Here is a 20,490-nt window from a genome sequence, read left to right on the forward strand (position 1 = left end):
ACTGAAACTTCAAAGACAGTGAAGATTATTTTGATTTTGTTTATTAAACTGATAAAATAAAACCATAAAAAGTATGTACAAGGTGTTTAAAAAAAAACAACAAAAAAAAAAAACATCAAAACATCAACATACAACACGATGAGGAAAATGTGTAAACTATACATTCATATAACACAAAAGGTAAAGAGTACAATGTAGCATTTGGGCCATTCTTCAGTGTATGCTATTTGTTGTGCATGCACAATATGTTTTCCTAGAATAAGAGTGTCTATATTGATCTCTGTGATGTTCAAATATTAACCAAGAACTGATACTGGAAAAGAGAAAGGATGCAAAAGTCTGGTAATTTTTCATAGGGCTTCACACTGTTGGCCTCAAGGGGGAGACAGCACCTCAAAGAAAAAAGCCAATCAACCTGACTGGCGTATAATAGTGCTTTGATAGAGCATTTTATGTGTTGTTCAGACTGTCCATCATCAAGTTTATTTAAACAAGTTAAACTGTCCCAGCAGGTCCACTCAAGTGCATTCCCAAGTCCACGACTTCCGAAAGCAGTTTCCTCTTCTAATACAGAGCTCATAGGAACCAAACAGATGCACAGAATGAATTGTGTGCTGCTTCAGGGCAACTAAAGTCCTCCCAGTAGAAGTGTGTTATTGTGACACTTAAAATCATTTAGATTTCAGTGAGAGTGACCCGGAAATAGTCTGCCTGATGATCAATGGAAAGGATGAAAGTGTCCTCGTTGCAGTAGTGCTCAATGATGTTGTCGTCCATGTTGACCAGGATACTAGTGGTTGAATGAAAATGACATTTTAATTCAAAATCATTTAATACTTTCATTACAAAATTCATTTTAGCACTGTTTACTCACCCTTTCTTGCTCTTCTTGTAGATTTTAGTCATCTTCTCCATAGGAACGGAATATTTGCCTGATATCTTGAAAAAAAAAAAATTCCTTAATCCAAACAGCAGCTTAAACAGAAAATCATCTGACAAGCCTCCATGGATAGCAGCTTGTTTCTAACTCTATTGTTGTATTCCATGGAAAGTAATCTGATCTGCTATTAAATGCAGTGTAATACCTAATCACTTTTGTCTGTTGCTAATCAAAATGTAAATCCCATGTGCTGCATGGCACAGTACTCACTGCCTCAAGCAAACTTCTCAGTGTTGGAGACCTTAGCATCAGTGCATCAAAAACCTCATCGGTTTCTCTCCTTACGTACAGCAGGACTGCTGAAAAATATCATTAGAAATGTATAATAAGATTGGGACATTCTGTTGACATGTAAATCTCACAGCTATGCAGTAAAGCATACCTCTCTTTTCCTCTCTGCTGTATTTGGCGGGTGGAGAAACATCATCCTCTGATGACCGGAACGGTCTTTTCATGACCACCCTGCATGAGCAACAGATAAACAAATTTACCACTAGAATAATGCCTTTCAATGCAAAAAATACATAAAATACATTTAAAACACACTTAAAGCCAATAAATGGCTGAAAATTTAAATGTTACATTAATGTTTTATTTTAATTTATTTAGACAAAATAAACAACTATAACAGAGCTGCTTTACATCAGAGTTTAATTTCATTCGCACTACCGACACTGTTTTTGCATTTAACCTAGTAAAGCTACTTTGACACAATCTGTATTGTATAAAGCGCTGTATAAATAAAGGTGACTTGACTTTTATAATTAAACCAGGATATTCACAGTGAATGCACTGACCCATCACTCTCCATTTCTTCAACGCCAACACTGAACACCTGTAAAACAAAGAGAGAGAAAACAGGGTACAGAGACTTAAAACTTCACATGCTTTCACATGGTGTTCAAAAGTGTGAACAGAGCTTTTGAGAATTCAGTTCACATCCATTTGAATAGTTTAAGTAACTCACTATGGTCTAGTCATTATTATCACTACACATCAACACCCAACAATTCAGCATCACTCTGAGAACTGCATTCCTCCTCCTCCTCCTCACCTGACCAGCTCTCTGGAGGTTGTTCAAATGGACATCAGGGATGAAGAGGACAGGCTGGGACTCCAGGTCTGCCATAGTTTTGAAGAGCGTAATATCCGGCCTCTTTTGAGTTAAAGTGGCGAAACTTCCCCTCTTACCTAACAGAGTGAAAGAAAACCAATGACAAGTCAAAACCAGCAAGCTGACGCCGAGAACCCATATAGTCATGTTTCACAGACCACAGGCTCATAGCCGTCACATATAAGGTCAAAACTTGCAATGCAAAATAGATTTTAGTCATTCTTATTCATCACAAAATTCCTACTGTACATGCATTTGATCCATAATCAGAGTCAAGTGATAGACAACATCTAGGGATAAATGGCGCTATATTATATAAATGAACGTTTGGTTGATTGACAGAACTCTCACCGTTATGACCTTGGTTGCCAGCCGCCTGACCTTTGACCTTCTTCCGAAGCTGCTTTTTCTCCTCATCACGAATTTTTCGCTCAGCTCCCTGTACAGAAGATATGTTTGTGTGATCATACTGGCTAATGTTACTGTTACACAGATTTTTAAGTAGTTCATTCCAGTGCCAAATTAACTGCAATACAAAAGCAATGACACCACACGAAGGTCACATCAGTACAGTTACTCCAAGAAATGAAGATGGCAAACACAGATTTCCACTGAACAAATTTCAACTGCAATTCTTGTGCAAATAAAACGATTCATGCCCTTGACTCAAATAACCCACAACAATGGCACTGACGCAGCACCAACCTTGTCACAGAAGACCTTGATCTGTGAGCAGGCTCTGTGAATGGGTCTGTTACTCCGGTTGTTGTAACTGAAGGTGTCAATCTGGATCATGAGTGGAAGACCTTTGACTCCCTTTTGTGAGGAGAAATCGGTGCTCAGACAGTTCACCGTAATGAAAACCTGGGGGGAAAAAAACAAAACAAGACGCATACGCAAATCAGCTTGACAAAACATGCATTTCTGAGTCTGGAAAAGGTCAAGTATGGCCAGGTAATCATGTCTTGTTATCTTATGACAAAAGAGCCAGGGGCAGTTTTTCCACCAAGCAGCTCCGCTATAAGGAGCCGTATAAGGAGCCGTTCACGTATAACCCGTTTAGATTTAAAAACAGGAAACAGTACTGTAACGGTCCTTTACACAGAACATGTTTTTGCATTTAAAACTAAGGGGCTGTTCACACAATGTGCTTTTGCATTTAAAACTAGAAAAAAGGGAAGTAAGCAGCCAGTCACACAGAACACTTTGTGCATTTAAACTGAAATACAGCACAATAAGGGGATGTTCAAAGAGGATTTTGTACAATTTATATGTAGAAAACAGTGCATCAAGGGCAACGCAAGTTAAAAACTTCACTCTTTGTCATTCCACTGCCCTGCACCCCTTGTTTTTGTGCACCTATGAGTGTTTTTTTTTTTACACTTCTTTTGAATGAAATGCTAGATCAAATACATCCACCTTGCACATTTACCAAAAAAAAAAAAAAAAAAAACATGTCCTGTGACAGTCAGCCCTAAACTTATAACAACTTATCATAGCATTTTGAAAATGCAAGCTGCCTATAAAAGATGCAAAAATGTGCTGCTATGCTCTAATATTAGCCTCACTTTTTCGACCAATTGCATACTATTGGGGGTAGGTGTGTCTATCTGTTCGACCAATGGCAGACATAGGTCGCTTTTGGGGAAACATGTTTGAAAATCATTATTTTTGCAAATCTGTTTGGTGATGCTAGTGATGATATTAGTGAAACCACACACCTCATTGTGTGACCCATTGTTTAATAGTCTAGTCCTGAATAAAAAGCTATTATTGGATGGCCTCCCAGACTTTGGGAAAATGGTGAATAAAGCACAGCAGCACGTTAAAAATCGTTTTAGCACAAGTCTAGCTTTAATCTCAAAAACACCCATCAAAAACAAACCTTCGATCACTTGTGTCCTTCAATAGTGAAAAGTACACCTTTTCCCAATCTTACACATTCACAATCTCCAAATCTCTAAAAGGGCAGCTCTAAACAAAAACCACACAAGCGCTCTATCATTGGTTTATTCAAATAGTAAGCAAAACTAAATTGATGTGAAATATCCCCAACTGTAACCTGTCTTATGCCAATACATGAAGAGACACTGGAAAAACGACTGTTGAGGGATGAAAGGCAGCGAATCATTCAGCCCGAGGTGAAAATAGTTTCCCACTGACGCTCTCCCGTGCTTTCATGTCTGTGCCTGTAGCTGTTGTTTCATAGAGGCGCTTGTTGTTCGCTGTTATGAGAACCACTTGCTTTCTCAGGGTCACGTGATCAATTCTGAGAAGAATCAGTTAGCAACTGCAACTCTGGCTTTCTGGGTGCATGTGGGTGCATGTGCGCAAACGATGGCTGAACAAATACAAAGTAACGCTCAAATCTTACAACATCCTTCTCCATTATCAAACCATCATCAGTTGGCTCTTAAATTGAAGGCATGCAAATGTTTATATTTCTGCAACCCTTTAAAATTCCCATGAAACACTGTATCTTTTATATACATGATCTCAATTAGGAAACAAGCAAGCATAATCCAATAAAATCAAATAAAATTTCCAGAGGAAGGGGATTTGGAATTAAGTCTTCTACATGCTATTACACATCAGGTTACTTCAAAAGTCTAGTTTTAAAGACAAATATTGACCGTGAGCCCTGGGTGGACCTCCTCCCTTAAGTAAACTTGTTAAGTACTGGAACTAAGAAGGAAAAATGCTCCTGACAGTGAATAGCATGCTGCAGGGAAGAGGAGGAGAAAGGAACTGATGTCTCCTCAGGCTCAATGGCTGTTATCAAACAACTTCAGCCTGACCTGCACACAGCAAACTCAGTATCCAGGTGAGACCTCTGAGAATCGAAGCTGAAGTCTCACCTTTGCCTCCTCATTGATGTCCCAGGTGAAGGACACTGCATTGTAAGCGATTTCTTCAATGTTGCCAATGGTACTGAAGCTCTCTTTATAGTCAGCTGAAGGGTGAAAAATGACATTATTATTATCTTAATATCTGGCATTACATATAATCTTTTCTTTAAGCCCTCAATACCTATAGACACACACACACATACATACACATATACATATATATATACACACACACAATCAAATTTAGTAAACTGATTAAAATAAATATTAGAATTAAATTATTATTAATTATAAGGAAATAAAAATTAATAATAGATTTAATTTTTTTGACTACATAAAAAAATATTATTTTAAAAACTATATTAAAATGAATTAAAATAAGCTAAAAACAATTTAAATAAAAAAAATAGTTGATGCAAGATTGTATTTAGATAAATAAAATACCTAATTAACATTTAGATTTATTGAATACAAAACGGTTAACTTTAAAAAAAAAAAAAAAAAAAGTTGAATTAAATAAAATGCATATAATTTAATTTATATAAAATAATATTAAACTTTATCTCATTGTGAATTGGATTTATTGTTGCAAAGTGAATAAGAAGTACTTAAGATTCTACATCAGGTACGTGTCCCTTTGAAATCCCTTGATTTCACAGCTTTCACTGAAGCACTAAATCCTGTTGTGTTTGATTCTCAGATCATGCTGGATAACATGATCATCAGGTTTGGCCAGCTCAAATGCTGCTCGTGTTAATGCAAAGGCTGGACATACCAAATACTGACAAATTCATATCAGTTTTCAAGTTCAACTTGTCACTCAAATTGTTATGCTGATAATATTAGCTGAAACAAAAGCTAGACTTTACACTGCACTGTATTTTCAAACAACATCAAGATAGGATAAATGTAGCAAAGAGACAAATCTCTTGTTTTGCCCTGAGTAAATATGTATATTATATGCAAAGCTGCAAACAAATTTGAGTACTTCAGTTAAAAAAAAAAAAAAAAACAGAAAAAAAAAAAAAACAGCAGGAGAAATTTTGACCTTAGACGCAGGCGTTCTGTTACATGCTTCACGTCTATGACACGGTACCTGCCTGCTGTGGGAATACAATGCTGTGCTTAAGTGTATGGCAGATGTTACCCAAGCCTTCCATTTACAAAAGAGCAGGACCCTTTCCCAAGCCCTCGCTTGTCTGAGGATCCAGCCTCCCCCCAAAACGGTTAACGCTCCCATTCAGACCCTGATCTTCTGCCTCAGGCACTATGAAAAATCCCTGGATACTGTTATTCAAATCAGGACAACATCATGGTCAGCAGATCGGGTTTCGGTCTTCCCAAATCATACCCAAACCACGTCAGGCTGCCAGCTGCCACAGAGAAGACCATCTCAGCGCCCCTCAGGTGTCAAAACCCCCCTTCCTTTAACCTGACCCCTCATTGTCCTTGCGTTTCCCAACTGGGAGTTACGATGGAATACTTCGCCCTAAGCATTGTGCTAGACACTGACCAACAGAAAACGGCTTGGTCTGAAAGTGAAGGTTTCAATGCTGCACTACTGATACAGACTTTTTGCCTGCAGCTATTGTGCACCTTTAATGATGTTAAAGATATGTGAAGCAGATTCCCACCTATGTCCAGGACTCTCTGTTTGACCGTGTGCTGGCGGGAGTGCCAGTACTTCCAGTGCTTTAACTGCTCATCTCGGCATTTCTCCTGTCCAAACACCACCATCACTACACTCTGAGAGAGAGAGAGAGGTGTTACAATGGTCCCGGCCCTTAATATCAACTATAGTACAGAATTAAGAGTGATTGTCATGGGAACAGCAATACTCACCCGCACTTTGCTGATGGGATGGCGAAGGCCCTTGTTGGCCCCGCTCTCACTGAGAGTGATGGCGTAGAACTGGCCCTTGTTCAAATAGATCATCGGCCCCTCGCCGGCCTTCTCGCGGACTGAACGACTCGCTTCTATACTGTACTGAAACATGTCTCTAGGAGAGGAAGAAATCAAATGTATTCATAAATGCAGCTTTGGTGAGCATAAAGAGTCAGATTTTTGTCTTTTTAAATAAATCTTAAAGGGATACTCCACCCCAAAATGAAAATTGTGTCATTGATCACTTGCCCCCATGTCGTTCCAAACACGTTAAAGGTTCGTTCGTCTTCGGAACACAATTTAAGATATTTTGGATGAAAACCGGGAGGCTTGTGACTGTCCCATAGATTGCCAAGTAACTTATACTGTCAAAGTTCAGAAAAGTTTGAAAAGCATCGTCAGAATAATCCATCTGACATCAGTAGTTCAACCGTTACGTTATGAAGCGACGAGAATATTGTTTGCAAGCAAAGAAAACAAAAATAACTTACAACTTGGCAGTCTATGGGACAGTCACAAGCCTCCCGGTTTTCATCCAAAATATCTTAAATTGTGTTCCAAGACGAGCTAAGCTTTTATGGGTTTGGCATTAATGACAACATTTTCATTTTGGGTTGGAGAATCCCTTTAAGTTAACCAAACTTTTGAACTGTAGTGTAAATGAAGCATGTTGTACTTACATCCCTGAATGCTTCTGGGAGAAATCTTCGGCCCCGAGTGTGGTGGGCACCCTGTACTTCTGAAAAACATTGTATGACAGAAGTGTGAATCTACTGAAGAAACACATTGACAAGTAGCTACCAGTGATTGTCGTAAACTGACAGAAAGCTCACCATAGTCTCCTCAGGGTAGGAGTCCTCAAAGGTGCTGTCTGGTGTACTGCACTGTTCATCCTTCATGTATCTGTCATGGCTGACGCTCGCTGGATCCTGTAAAGGCTGGTGGTAGGGCATGCACTGATACTGAACCCCCTGATGCTGGTGATGGTTGGAGAAAGCCTGAGCATAAACCTCAGCCTTCACAGTGGCCACAACGCCCTCCTCAGTCGGCACTGAACCGAACAGGTCTTGTTTAGTTTCTGCACTGTGCACATCAGTATTCAATGACAGGTTGACAGGAAGTGACTTCAGGACCTGGATACGATTTTCTGTGGAGTCAAGGCCATCTTGACAGATACGACTGAAAGAAAGTGGTTAGTCCAAATGGGTTAGTCCAAATTAACATGGACATTCATTCATTCATTCCCTGGAAATGATGTTAAACATTAAAACAGGAAATTTATGGCATGAAATAAAGAAATATATAAGATTCAACATTCCTGCTGGATGACATGGATCACAAACACAAAGACATATATATATATTCTGAAGTTTGTTCATTCTTCAGTTCAACCTTTCACTCAAACTATTATGCTTTTAATACGAAATTAACAAAAAATTGGTCTCATACTTTTGGAATCACTTGTGTGTTGGACTGACCTTTTTTCATGATCATCTGGAAGTTTGGGTACTGGTAAGAGCCTCTTCTCTTTAGGAACCTAAAGGAAAAGAAATGGTATAACTTCCTGACAATATATTTTCATATACATTGGTGGTCAGAATTGTTGGTACCCTTGGTAAATATGATCAATAAAGAATATGTAAATAAATCTGCATTGTTAATACTACTGATTTTTTTATTTTAAAACTGTAAAAGAAAAAAAAAAATCAAACAATGGAGGGAAATCTCATTATGATATAAATGTTTTCTCTAATACACCTTGGCCAAATTTAACGGTACCCTTAGAAAGTTGTATGAGTAAAATATCTCTGAAGTATATTCCCATTCATATTTAAATTTTTCCCCCCAGCAGGATGATTATGAACATGAAATTATCCAGCCATGGCTTCCTGTTTCACAGGAATATAAATATGGCCAAATTCCCTCAATCATCCATCACAGTGAGTAAAACCAAAGAATATAATTCTGATGTGATTGTTCTGAACAAGATTGTTGAGCTTCACAAAATAGAAAGTGGCTTTCTCATTTCCACCATCAGGGCAATACTTAAGAATTTCCAAGCAACTGAAGATGTTATAAATCTTCCTGGAAGAGGACAGGTGTTAATATCATCCTAATGCACAGTGAGAATGAGAGTTTGAGTGGCTTAAGGCTCTCCAAGGACCGTAGCTGCAGAATAGCAGAGATTATTAACAGGGATTAACAATGCAGATTTATTTTCACTGCCTTTTTTTTATTTGCCAAGGGTACCAACAATTCTGACCACCACTGTATATTCACCAGGGTTACATTTGTTTTCTTCTAACTGCATGACGGAAGATCTCTGACCTTATAGTAATCATAAAGGATTCCCAGGGCAGCCACACTGTCCTCATCTCCATTAATACTCATCATGGCCTTGGTGGCAGCAGTCAATGGATTCTCCAAATAAGATTTCCATGCCTCATCTTCACTTGTGTAGGCACGGCGTGATGGAATATTCATCTCATTAGGGACCACCACCACCATACGCTTACTGAAAATATTAATCAAAGTTAATTAGGAAACACACACACACACACACACACACACACACACACATATACGATCAAGAACACAAAAATAATAATACTGTAAAAAACACATATACATACACACACACACACACACACACACACACAATATATATATATATAAGGCTTAATCCCAATAAAACCACCTCTCTTTATGTTTATGGAGTTTACAAAGGGTTGGAGCATACAACTGAAATTCCCAGCACTATCCTTTTACATTTTCCACACAATTGCTTTTTTTCCTGTCGGACAATGAACTATATCCTGCTGGATATTGATACTACAGTGAGGAAGGGTTGCATGGGAGGGGCCGTAAAAGGATGTTAGCCAATATAAGCCACCTACCCAGGCCCACCGTTATAGATGTACTACAGCAAACAAACACAAACCAGAAGAGAAAAAGGTCATGAAAAAAAAAAAATCAGTCTTTCACATTTATTCTTTAATATTGCTATTTACTGTATAGTTTACAGTTTAGAAATCCTTACACAGGTGATCATCTAAATAAATATTTTAGGGAAAAAAAACAACACAAAAACAAAAAAACTACTAAACATTAAGAATTATAGTAAAATATAATGGAGTTCCTCAAGGTTCTATTCTAGGACTTCTATTTTAATAAAGAACCATGGGATCAAAGCATGCTGAAACATATTTACACAAACAAAATGACCTGCTGCAATGAAGTAACATAGAAAGATAAACGTCGTGAAATTCAAACAACTCGTTGCTATATAACTCACTTAAATTTGCCATTTCTTATAAATTTCATTAGTGTTTACATAAGCGACTTACTTCTCCTCCTGAGCCATGTGCACTGCTGGGCTCCCACGGTGAAACTGGACTTTCAGGTCGGTGAAGATGCGGCAGGTGAGTAGCAGGGAACGGCTGGAAGAAAACTCGGACTACAGGTCAAACAACTTCTCGCATCCGACTCTCATTACAGCATCCTCCGTCTGTCCGCACAAAGAAGAGCAGCCAAAAATTTAATTTAAAGCGGAAAATTTGTGTTAATTCTGGGAAGTCTCAAGGTGACTGTTATTGTGAGCAAGCAAAGGTGCGCTCTCATTACCTGGAAGAGGGCACGAGCCAGCCAATCCCCGCACAGCGGCTTTGATTCGGCGACGGCGATTGGCTGTAAAGCAAAAAGAAGGCGTGGCAGCCACCTGCGCGCTTATAATGTTAAAACATGCATCTGAAATAGAAAATCACTTTCTGTTCATGGGAGGTTTTTATTGATTGCGCAAAGAGATACTCGAGAGGCGTGTTTTATGGGAAATGTTTAAATACTGTTTAATCTCCAAATAAGCTTTATTTATATATATATATATATATATATATATATATATATATATATATATATATATATATATATAAATAAAAGAGGTTTTGTTGGTAAATGATTGATTGGAAAAGATACTGAGGAGCAAGATGTTTACGTATGTGCATTACATTGCATCTGGCAGAGCAGTTTACTATATCAACCAACGGAGTAACCTATAATAATAAAATATGGTTTTAGTTTCCATTGAGTTTTTCTTGTTGGGAAAAGGAATGTTTGTTCACTTTACCCTGTCTGAGCCTATCCAAATACAGGTATTGTTGACTAGCAGACTACTATTTGTTTGTTAGGGCTGCAAATAAAATGTCTGTTAGACTAACAGGTGTGGCTCTATTTTAAAAGCTTCAAATGTGCTCTTTCTTTTATCGCATCTGGGATTTGGCTGGTCTAGGATGAGCTTCTGTACCAATTGTGCTTTTAATGAGTAGAATAGTAAAAAAAAAAAAAAAAAAAAAATGAAAAAAGAAAAGAAAAAATCCTGTTTGTCTTTCTTATGAAAAACCTCATGATTTCAGTGAGTACTAATGTAGCTAATAGTGTGGTCAAGTGAAATCATTAATGACCTGCATTTATCAGTCATGGGAACAGAAACTGACACCAGAGTGCAGAAAAATACATAATTTGACCCATAATTTATTTTATTTTTTTTGTAGTTTTAGATTGCTTGTCTTGTTCCGTCATGATGTTCTTTTTTTTTTTCTTTTTTAAACCCATTCGGTTCTTACTTGATCCGCATCTTTATCTGACTTCATGGGAAATTTCACAAGAGGTGTGGCATGCCTGAGTACTCAAAAGAAAACGAACCTGTTTTGACCTGGAGAAGGGCTTCAGCTTCTACCCGTCTGACAGGTAACGATTTTGCATTGTTAGCAAAATGTTACATACACATACACACACTGAATTGACACATTTTACCAGGTTTACCAATCCAATAAAGGCTCAGCCCTCTGGAGAAGGTGTCCTCTGATAACTTAAGTATGCTCGTGTTGGGAACCTATTCATTTTTAGGAAATTCAAATAAAGCTGCACCACTTTTTAAAAGAGTTTATGGTTGCGAATGCTCAGTCACTTGCATGTATAACACATTGAATGCAGTCTGATGGGAAAATATCAGCAAGCAATTCTGGACTAATCCCGCTAACTCAGATGATTCCCATGATGTCATGTCTTCCCTGAGCATAAGAACAAAGCACAAGAACAATATATATATATATACAGTGGGGATCGAAAGTTTGGGCACCCTTTGCAGAATCTGTGAAAATATGAGTGATTTTCAAAAAATAAGAGAGATCATACTAAATGCATGTTATTTTTTATTTAGTACTGTCCTGAGTAAGATATTGTACATAAAAGATATTAACATTTAGTCCACAAGACAAAAAAATTGCTGAAATTATTAAAATAACCCCACTCAAAAGTTTGGGAACCCTTGGTTCTTAATACGGTGTTCTGTTACCTGATGATCCTCGACTGTTTTTCTGTTTTGTGATGGTTGTGCATGAGTCCCTTGTTTGTTCTGAACAGTTAAACTGAGCAGCGTTCTTCAGAAAAATCTTTAAGGTCCTGCAGATTCTTCAGTTTTCCAGTATCTTTGCATATTTGAACCCTTTCCAGCAGTGACTGTATGATTTTGAGATACATCTTTTCACACTAAGGACAATTGAGGGACTCAAACAAAACTATTTAAAAAGATTCAAACATTCACTGATGCTCCAGAAGGAAACAAGATGCATTAAGAGCTATGTACAATATCCTACTCAGGACAGTACTAAATAAAAAATAACGTGCATTTAGTATGATCTCTCTTATTTTTTGAAAATTACTCATATTTTCACAGATTCTGCAAAGGGTGCCCAGACTTTCGATCCCCACTGTATATATATACACAATTTTTTTTTTTTTTAAAGGAAAACCACTATGCAAGTCAATGGGGACCAGCAACTGAACAATCCCTTTAAATGCTGTAATTACACAATGGTTATACTTTTCAGGAATGCTTCTCATGTGGTGGGTAGGAGTGGAAATTTCTAATTTGTTTCCCCACCCATCTAATCTCACATCAACTCAAAGACAGTGATATAGAGTTGCCCAGAGTACCACCGAGAGTGTCAGACATGTGGAAGAGTTCCTCATTGAAGCCCCTGGACTGGACAAGACCTTCAAAGAGCACTCACAACACTGGGAAGAATAAAACGCTTTCGAAGTGATGGGAATTTTAAATTAATATTGCTTTAGGAGATGCACTTTCAGGAAACATTTATTGGGAATAAAAGTAACACACTAATATCCAGGGAAATAAATATTTTAGAATACACTACTACACTAGAGTCAGATTCTCTGAAGTCTAAACTGGCTTTTTATTCATTCAGATTTGATGCTTGATCTCAAGCATGTAAACAATTATTCAACATACGTAAACGTAAGCTGACATCCTGTGGCCAAAGCAGGTACTACTACATTTCAACCCATTTTGAGTGAGTTTCTATTAGTGGCTGCCACTGAAGACAACAAAAGCAAAAAGGATGACTCTCAAGAGTAAATGAATGCAACACAACAACGCGCTGTTCTCTCCAGATTTAATTTCTGCTCAATGTGATAACCAAAACAAATCTCTAGGTCTCAAATCTCTACAGCCACAAAATACAGATTACCATACAAAATCTACAAAATGCAAGAATTACAAACAATTTGTTTGACAAATAACAATTGTACAGTATAAGTTTCCACAATACTGCTTTCATATTTTTGGCACACGACTGCATGATATTATTGTCATACAGAAATGTAATGTCAGATGTTTAAAAAGAAAACGGGGGGAAAAAATGACATAAAATATGCATAAACCATGAATTAACAGAACACATTCTGATATGCCTCTGTTTTAATATTTTTACAAAAACAGCAGTTGTTCAACGAGTAAGATAAAAAGTAAAATAACAGTATAGCAGAACCGAATGCACTGTGGTGAGGCATTTGGCATTAACAGGGACATTCAAGAACACTGAACATCAGTAGAAGCAGTTGGCACGTTTGATAAAAGCAGGGCAGAGGGTGATACGGAAACTACTAGAAGCTACTAAATGCTCTCTACCTATCGTTGAATTAAATTTGTGCCGCAAGTGCTATGGATACAGGTGTGAATACAACATGAATGCAAGGGGCATTTGAAAAGCAATGGGTCCTATTTCCTCTTACACTCTTGATGTTATTTTAGAAATGAGCGTGTTCGACAAATTAATATATTGAGCAAATGGCCGTCAACATAATTACATCTGCTAAAGGAGTGAACGGGAAGAGCATAGCGGGTAAACTCAACAACAGATGGATCATTTTCATTTCGAGTTCAAGCAAATTTACTGCAAATGAAGCTTGATTTAAAAAAAAAAAAAAATTAACTTACACACAGAAACGCTTTGGAGTGTGTTTAAGGCAATTCAGTAACTCGATGATGCTCATGTGTACAATCCAGGGTTAAAGACTGCCTATAAAGCAGATTAAAGTGAGTCTAAAATTATATTAGCTTTGAATGAATAAAGCTTTAGTACTTCTTCAATAAAAATGTTCTGCAATAATGCAAACAATGCAACACAACATCTAGAACCAGGGTGAGCAAACAGGGCTGTAACTGATATTAACCAAACACACACACACACACACACACACACAACACGTGCATACAAATTACACAAATACTCTCCTGTCCACAAATGCAGATTAATTTATTAACATGCTTTTGCTAAAAATAAAACCGATTGCTGCATCCTAAGATGGAACTCTGAGTACAGTTTTGCATGCGTGTCTGATATTTCACATTTATATACAAGCCTACAGTTACTAGAGTACAAACATTAGAAAACTGGAAAAAGAGAATGCAGTTCAGTTCAGTTCAGGTCTTTTGAATGGCAGACTTTCTGATTCAAACCAAACGAATCCACACGAAACTGGATGTGCGCTTCCAGCAGTAAGTAATAAGGCTCTGTAGATTGTAAGCACAACGTGGGGAATCATACAACTAGAAAATCTGCATGCCTGTTTTATTGGTCCCACTGAATAATAATACTGTGATCTGCCAATAATAAAGCTGGCCTAATTATGAATTGAGAGAAACTACATAGTCTAAAAGTTAAAAATAAGCCAAATACTGAAATCACTAAGGCTGAGTTGTTTACACACTATTGTCACCCGTTTGATCTAGGATTCAGGCATCAGATATTAAAAAATAATAACAATAAAGGACACAACTGTGTTTTATTGAGTGCATAAACTATTTCCCATCTTATATTCCGGTCTTGGTCATGCTTAAACTGCTTCAGCTAATAGAATTGTATTTTTTACCACAACATGAAACCTCTTTTCTAATCAGGAAGTGATTGGAGTTCAGATAAATACTCTAGTAACCCTAATTCACTCCATCACAGGCCTCATGCAGACCTGGTGTGGCTCCCTACAGAGAAAACACAGCCAATAACTCTGTGCGCGCATGTGTGTGTTTCTATATCTGGCCAAGCTCAGTCTGATGAGACCCAGATGCCCTAGTCTGGGAAAATAGAAAAAAAAAAAAAAACCCTGACCCTCCATCATTTCCCTGTGACTGGAAGGAGCGACTATATCAAAAAACGAAATTAAAACCCATAAATAAATAAAAGGTTGAAGCACGAGACGCTGATCTCAGAACTGTCCTGCACTGCTGGGGTCACACTGTAGCAGACGCACAATGGACGGGTCGCTCTTCGCCCCTTTGATGAACTCCTCCAGAGACAGTTTTCCTAGAATAAAATGTAAAAAATTATGTTATGGAAACAATGGAAAAGATTTGAGTATTTCTATTAAATCAAATAAAATGGGTTAAAAAAGGGCAAGTATAATCTAACAGAAGCTAAACAAAATTGTGCCTGTTAATTTTCCCCTTTTTACCAAGGTTTTTTCGTCACTGATGAAGTTTTATTTATTTTGGTATAGGGCTAAATTTTACTATAGGGACATCCCTAAAAAAAAAAAACATGCAGTTGTGCAAGAACCACAAAAGTGGCAAGTACCATATTGGTCAGTAGGTGGCACTGCAGTCTCCTTGCATTTAAAAGTAAGAGGTGGTGTAAGAAGGCTAAGAAACGTTTGATATTCAGGAGTGTACAGGCAATGTTACCCAAAATGGCTCAAGAAGAGGTCCTCTCACTCATAGATGTGACTAACATTAGCATTCAACACACACCTCATTTTAGTCAGCATGGTATAATTTGATCAGATGTTTTTGTACTTCAATTTCCTCACTGTGATTATTAAAGTATCTGTTTAAGGAACACACTTAAGCTGCGTCTGATCCGTCAAATACGCAAACATGCACACAGTCTCCATCCCTTGTGACTCTAGTCTTTCTGTATACTCCATCGTTTGGTTTTTGATCATCAATTGCATGCACACTCATTCACGCTGAAGTAGACAGTCCTAAACCTTGTTTTAGTGTTAATGGGGCTCTTCAAATCACTCAACTAGTTTGTATTAGAGAGCAAAAAACAAGCACAGAATTCACAAAGAATGCCCAGATTGCACACAGCCAGATTTATATATATATATATATTTTGTAATAAATGTAATGTAAGAGTAAAAGGGTAAACATTTTGAACAGTAGAATGTTATATTTAACGCACTGATTGATGCCTTTTAGTGACATCTTTCCACGACTGAAACAATGATTGAGTGATAACACGAGACACCGTGACATCAGAGAAGCGCTGTTAAACTTCAATGTTTCTGTCATGATTTTAGCCTTGAAAGACCATCATATACGACTGCTTAAGAAGCTTTATGTTAAAGGGAGAAAAAGGCTTTACCATCCCGGTTGGTGTCCATTTGTCTGAAGATCTTTTCTGTTCTCTTCTCAGGTGTGGACTCATCCTCCGGCATCTTCATTACTGATGACACCATCTTATAAATCGCCTGAGGGAGACGAAACACAAAAGATTCCGGTCATTCAAACATCTCCTCATAATTGTTGCTGATCACACTTATATATGTGATATATATTCGATAGGCCCTCAAGAGCTGATGCTAAAATTACTCTTATCAGCAAGAAAGCTGCAAAAGATAAATCAGGCAAATTGCAATGACAGCAAACATAACCATGTGAAGGAAAACCTGTTTTAGAGACTTGGGCTCTCTTTACAGTATGGAGCTTCCTGACAGTCTAACACCACAGCTATCCTTGCTGTTACCGCAAGTGAGAAATAACAACATATGCGATGTGAAAATTAGGTAGGAGGACTGGGTTGGGTTCTCTTTTGTGTCTCCTTAAGTGATATCTGATTCTATTTCAGACTTCCGCACTCATGGTGATGATTAAACCAGGATTTCAAGAGTGAAAAGATTAGGTTGATTCATAAAAGCTTTAGGCTGCTTGACATACCTGCACGATCTCTAGCATCTCTGCTTTGCTGATGTATCCATTTCCGTCCAGATCATACATGCTAAACGCCCACTTGAGCTTCTGTTCCAGCTTCCCTCGTGACGTGACGCTCAATGCAATTATGAACTCCCGAAAGTCTATTGTGCCATCGCCGTTTGCGTCAAAAGTACGGAACACATGCTCTGCAAACTTTGAGGCGTCTCCATAAGGGAAGAAGTTTCCGTAGATTTTCTTAAACTCTTCCATGGAGAGGTTGCCGCTGGGACAGTCCCGTAGAAAGCCCTTGTACCATTCCTGGATTTCATGCTCCGTAAAGTCTGTGCTCTCCAGCAGGTCCTGCATCACCTCAGGGCGGAGCTTGCTGTTCTGCTTCCCCATGGTTTCGTTTCACGACACAGCACTGGAAAAAGGAGGCAAGTGAAAAAGCATGGTAAGTTTGGCAGACTCAAGTCATAATGGTATACTGTGGTACCATATGCTGCCATGATCCTTATGTAAAATGAACACCTAATGACTATAATATGAAGCACAGTTAAGAACAAAATAACAGCCCTATTTTGAACTGCTGTCATCTACCTTTGAATTTTTTCATACAATACCATAAGATATATCCATGAAGCCTGAAGATTTTTGAGCTATAGCTATCCATGTGTTTGTCCATCTAGAGTTGCATACAATGGCTCTGCTTGCAGATTTTTTCCAAACGGAGACATGCCCTTGCCAATCAAATACATCTTGATAACAAATAAAGCGACAGATGAAATAAAGCCATGTACTGTAGTAACACCATGATGTCATTCTCAATGAAAGCTGGCGATTTACAGTAACATGAGAGTTTAGCGACTGAGTGTCAAGCGTGTCCAGTCATGCAAGTTGATAAGTTTATCTTTAACTATGTCAAGGAGTAATGCAGTGACTACTGATAAGGACAGATACTGTAGTGTTACGTAGGCAACACAAAAGAGAAATTGGTATTACTGTTACTAGTGATTCCACTAGTAGCATGGTTCATCTCTGCCAACATGCAACGATACTTTTAAATGTGGAAGCATACTAGATGAGATTGATTCGTGCACTTAATTGCTCTTTTTTAGCAGCAGGAACACCCACTGTGACCAATAATACAGTGGCTGAGCGGCCTGCAGCGGTAAAATCACTGTATGTCTGATTTCCCACAATACCCATTTAAGCCAGTCACAGAAATAGTTACGGTGTCAAGCCATGAAACCTACTGGCTTTAAATGTTTTAATTCAGAGAAATGTGTTCTGACAGTGCGGCTGTTTTGCGTCTTATGTCCTCATTAGAAGTATATGACAAAGTCTGAGCAGCAATCCAAAACTGCATTAACTTTTGACTAAAAAACTTTTCAAAACACTATCAACAACAGAATTAAAAAACAAAAAGCCATACACACGTTCTCTGCTCAATAATTCACATTGCATAGCAGCTGCATCATCATCTAAAGACGATGTAGGGCTGCAGAGCGATACCAGAAGCATACTACATGGGAACATGAGGCAGTTTTACAAGAAAGGATGGCTTTTATCATGCAAACAAATATCCCTAAAGATACTCCCTTTCTGCAGAAGAATATTCCTAAAAATACTGATAATTAAAAAAACCACAATCATGAACACCAGGGCACTTTTCTATCTTCCTAATGACTAGATCTAAACACTGAGCCTTCGGAAGCAGTTTGAGTCCAAATTTCAGTATTACATAAGATAAATCATAAAAGACTTCCACTTCCATATCTCAAAAGACTTGACGCTCTTCCCTTGAAAAAAGGTGCAACCGCTAACTACTAACACATGTCAGGATTTACTAGGAGTAAATGAGCCAGAATATGAAAAAAAACTTGTCAAAACAAAACCAACAAAAACATTCGGATAAATCTCAAGACGACAAAACATGTCTAGACCTAAATGCCTAGCAATCAATAAAAATGGCAAAACAAAAATGAAAAATGTGTCCATGTGATGGGTCATTAACTGTCCCCAGCTGTAGAGTATCTACTCGGGCCGGACGCTCTGGACAGGATCAGCTGTTACGTGACATCTGATGCGTCTCTCTGCAGGAAGTGACTCCCGTTTCTCAGATGGGCCATGGATCTTTGCACTAATCAGACAACCGTCTTACTAAAGTTCTAGGCAAACATTTAGACGCACACACGCATGCACGCACACACGCACGCACCAATATAGTCACAGCATAAAATGTTTTAAATGAGCCGAATGAATCATGTGCATTAGCGCTGTGTGGTGAAGGTTAGGGCTGAAGAGGAGACACTACTCACTCTTTGATTATAACTGGAGTGTAGCTCTTCAAACTAAAAGGAAAAACAGGAAAACAAACAAAAACAGAAACTGCGTATGCTGTTCTGTGTCAGCTGTGCCACGAGAATACTTTTTCTAAAACAACGTATCCGCGTGTCGCAGCTGACACAAAACAGCATACACTGTTTGCGTTCAGTGGATACTCTCCAAAATGGCACTAGGGTGATGAGGTGGAAACAAATTGAATAAAAGGGGTTATTTTTGTTTTCTAAGTATATAAAAATAATTCTTGTAGCTTCGTAAAATTAGTTGAACCCTGATGATTACTTTACAGATTTCCAGACCTTGATCGTGGTAGTGCCCTTGCGGTCTATGGGGGGGTCAGAGAGCGCTCTCTGCTGTTTAAACTATCATTTATTAACTTTTGCACACCAATCTATTATTTGGTAACACAATGACATGTAACAACAAATATTGTTTGATTATTTTACATAAATGCATAACCATATTTAACTGTGATCCCAAAGACTGGAGTAAAGCAACAGGAATAAATAACATTTTAAAACATTATAAACAGTATTAAGAAAATAGTTATTTGAAAATGTAAAAAACACCGTATCCGTGTGTGACCCTGCACCACAAGACCAGTCTTAAGTGTCAATTAATTATTATTTTTTTGAATGAGATTTATACATCATAAATAAGCTTTCCATTGATATATGGTTTATTACGATCGAACAATATTTGGCTGAGATACTATTTGAAAATCTGGAATCTGAGGGTACAAAAAAAAAAAAAAAAAACTAACAAAAAAAAAAACCCACTTTGAATTAAAAAAATTAATACTTACAAATGTATATTACTAATCAAAAATTAGATTACAAAATGGAACATGATCTTCACTTAATATCCTAATGATTTTTGGCATAAAATAAAAATATATATTTTCGATCATTTTGACCCACACCGTTTTTTTTTTTTTTTTTTTTTTTTTGGCTATTGCTAAAAATATATCTCGACGATTAAGTCTGGTTTTGTGGTCCAGGGTCACACACACATGTATTATAATTATGATTTTCACAGTATTGAAAATCAGAAATCAGAAATAAATGCCAGGTACTGACATTTATGC

At 37.7% G+C, this 20,490-nt stretch overlaps 2 protein-coding genes across 5 annotated transcripts in view; both read right to left on the reverse strand.

The window, feature by feature from the left end:
* Window positions 1–25: 25 nt before the first annotated feature.
* On the reverse strand, window positions 26–10,551 carry LOC128030850 (grainyhead-like protein 2 homolog). Of its 3 annotated transcripts, XM_052618903.1 has the most exons (17): window positions 10,412–10,551; window positions 10,135–10,295; window positions 9,116–9,302; window positions 8,266–8,324; window positions 7,621–7,966; window positions 7,468–7,526; window positions 6,746–6,902; window positions 6,538–6,649; window positions 4,913–5,007; window positions 2,760–2,918; window positions 2,406–2,493; window positions 1,995–2,131; window positions 1,738–1,775; window positions 1,323–1,402; window positions 1,151–1,239; window positions 875–939; window positions 26–790 (listed from the first exon to the last, which is right to left on the reverse strand). In XM_052618903.1, the coding sequence occupies exons 2-17, from the start codon at window positions 10,149–10,151 to the stop codon at window positions 676–678; spliced, it is 1,803 nt and encodes a 600-aa protein (XP_052474863.1). In that variant the 5' UTR covers window positions 10,152–10,295; window positions 10,412–10,551; the 3' UTR covers window positions 26–675. The 3 variants fall into 3 exon arrangements, with proteins under 3 accessions (XP_052474863.1, XP_052474864.1, XP_052474862.1); XM_052618904.1 differs by lacking the exon at window positions 10,412–10,551 and having other exon boundaries at window positions 1,151–1,236; window positions 10,135–10,394; XM_052618902.1 differs by lacking the exon at window positions 10,412–10,551 and having other exon boundaries at window positions 10,135–10,393.
* A 2,689-nt stretch (window positions 10,552–13,240) lies between these two features.
* LOC128030854 (neurocalcin-delta A) overlaps window positions 13,241–20,490 on the reverse strand; it is a 48,492-nt gene continuing 41,242 nt past the window's right edge. For both annotated transcript variants that reach the window (XM_052618912.1, XM_052618913.1), the window contains 3 exons: window positions 17,082–17,481; window positions 16,510–16,615; window positions 13,241–15,447 (listed from right to left, as the gene is read on the reverse strand). In XM_052618912.1, the coding sequence (XP_052474872.1) occupies window positions 15,350–15,447; window positions 16,510–16,615; window positions 17,082–17,459 (582 nt within the window). In that variant the 5' untranslated portion in view covers window positions 17,460–17,481 and the 3' untranslated portion in view covers window positions 13,241–15,349. The remainder of the gene's footprint in view (window positions 15,448–16,509; window positions 16,616–17,081; window positions 17,482–20,490) is intronic.

Source organism: Carassius gibelio, chromosome A16, assembly GCF_023724105.1.
Source record: "Carassius gibelio isolate Cgi1373 ecotype wild population from Czech Republic chromosome A16, carGib1.2-hapl.c, whole genome shotgun sequence".
NCBI classification, from domain to species: Eukaryota; Metazoa; Chordata; class Actinopteri; order Cypriniformes; family Cyprinidae; genus Carassius; species Carassius gibelio.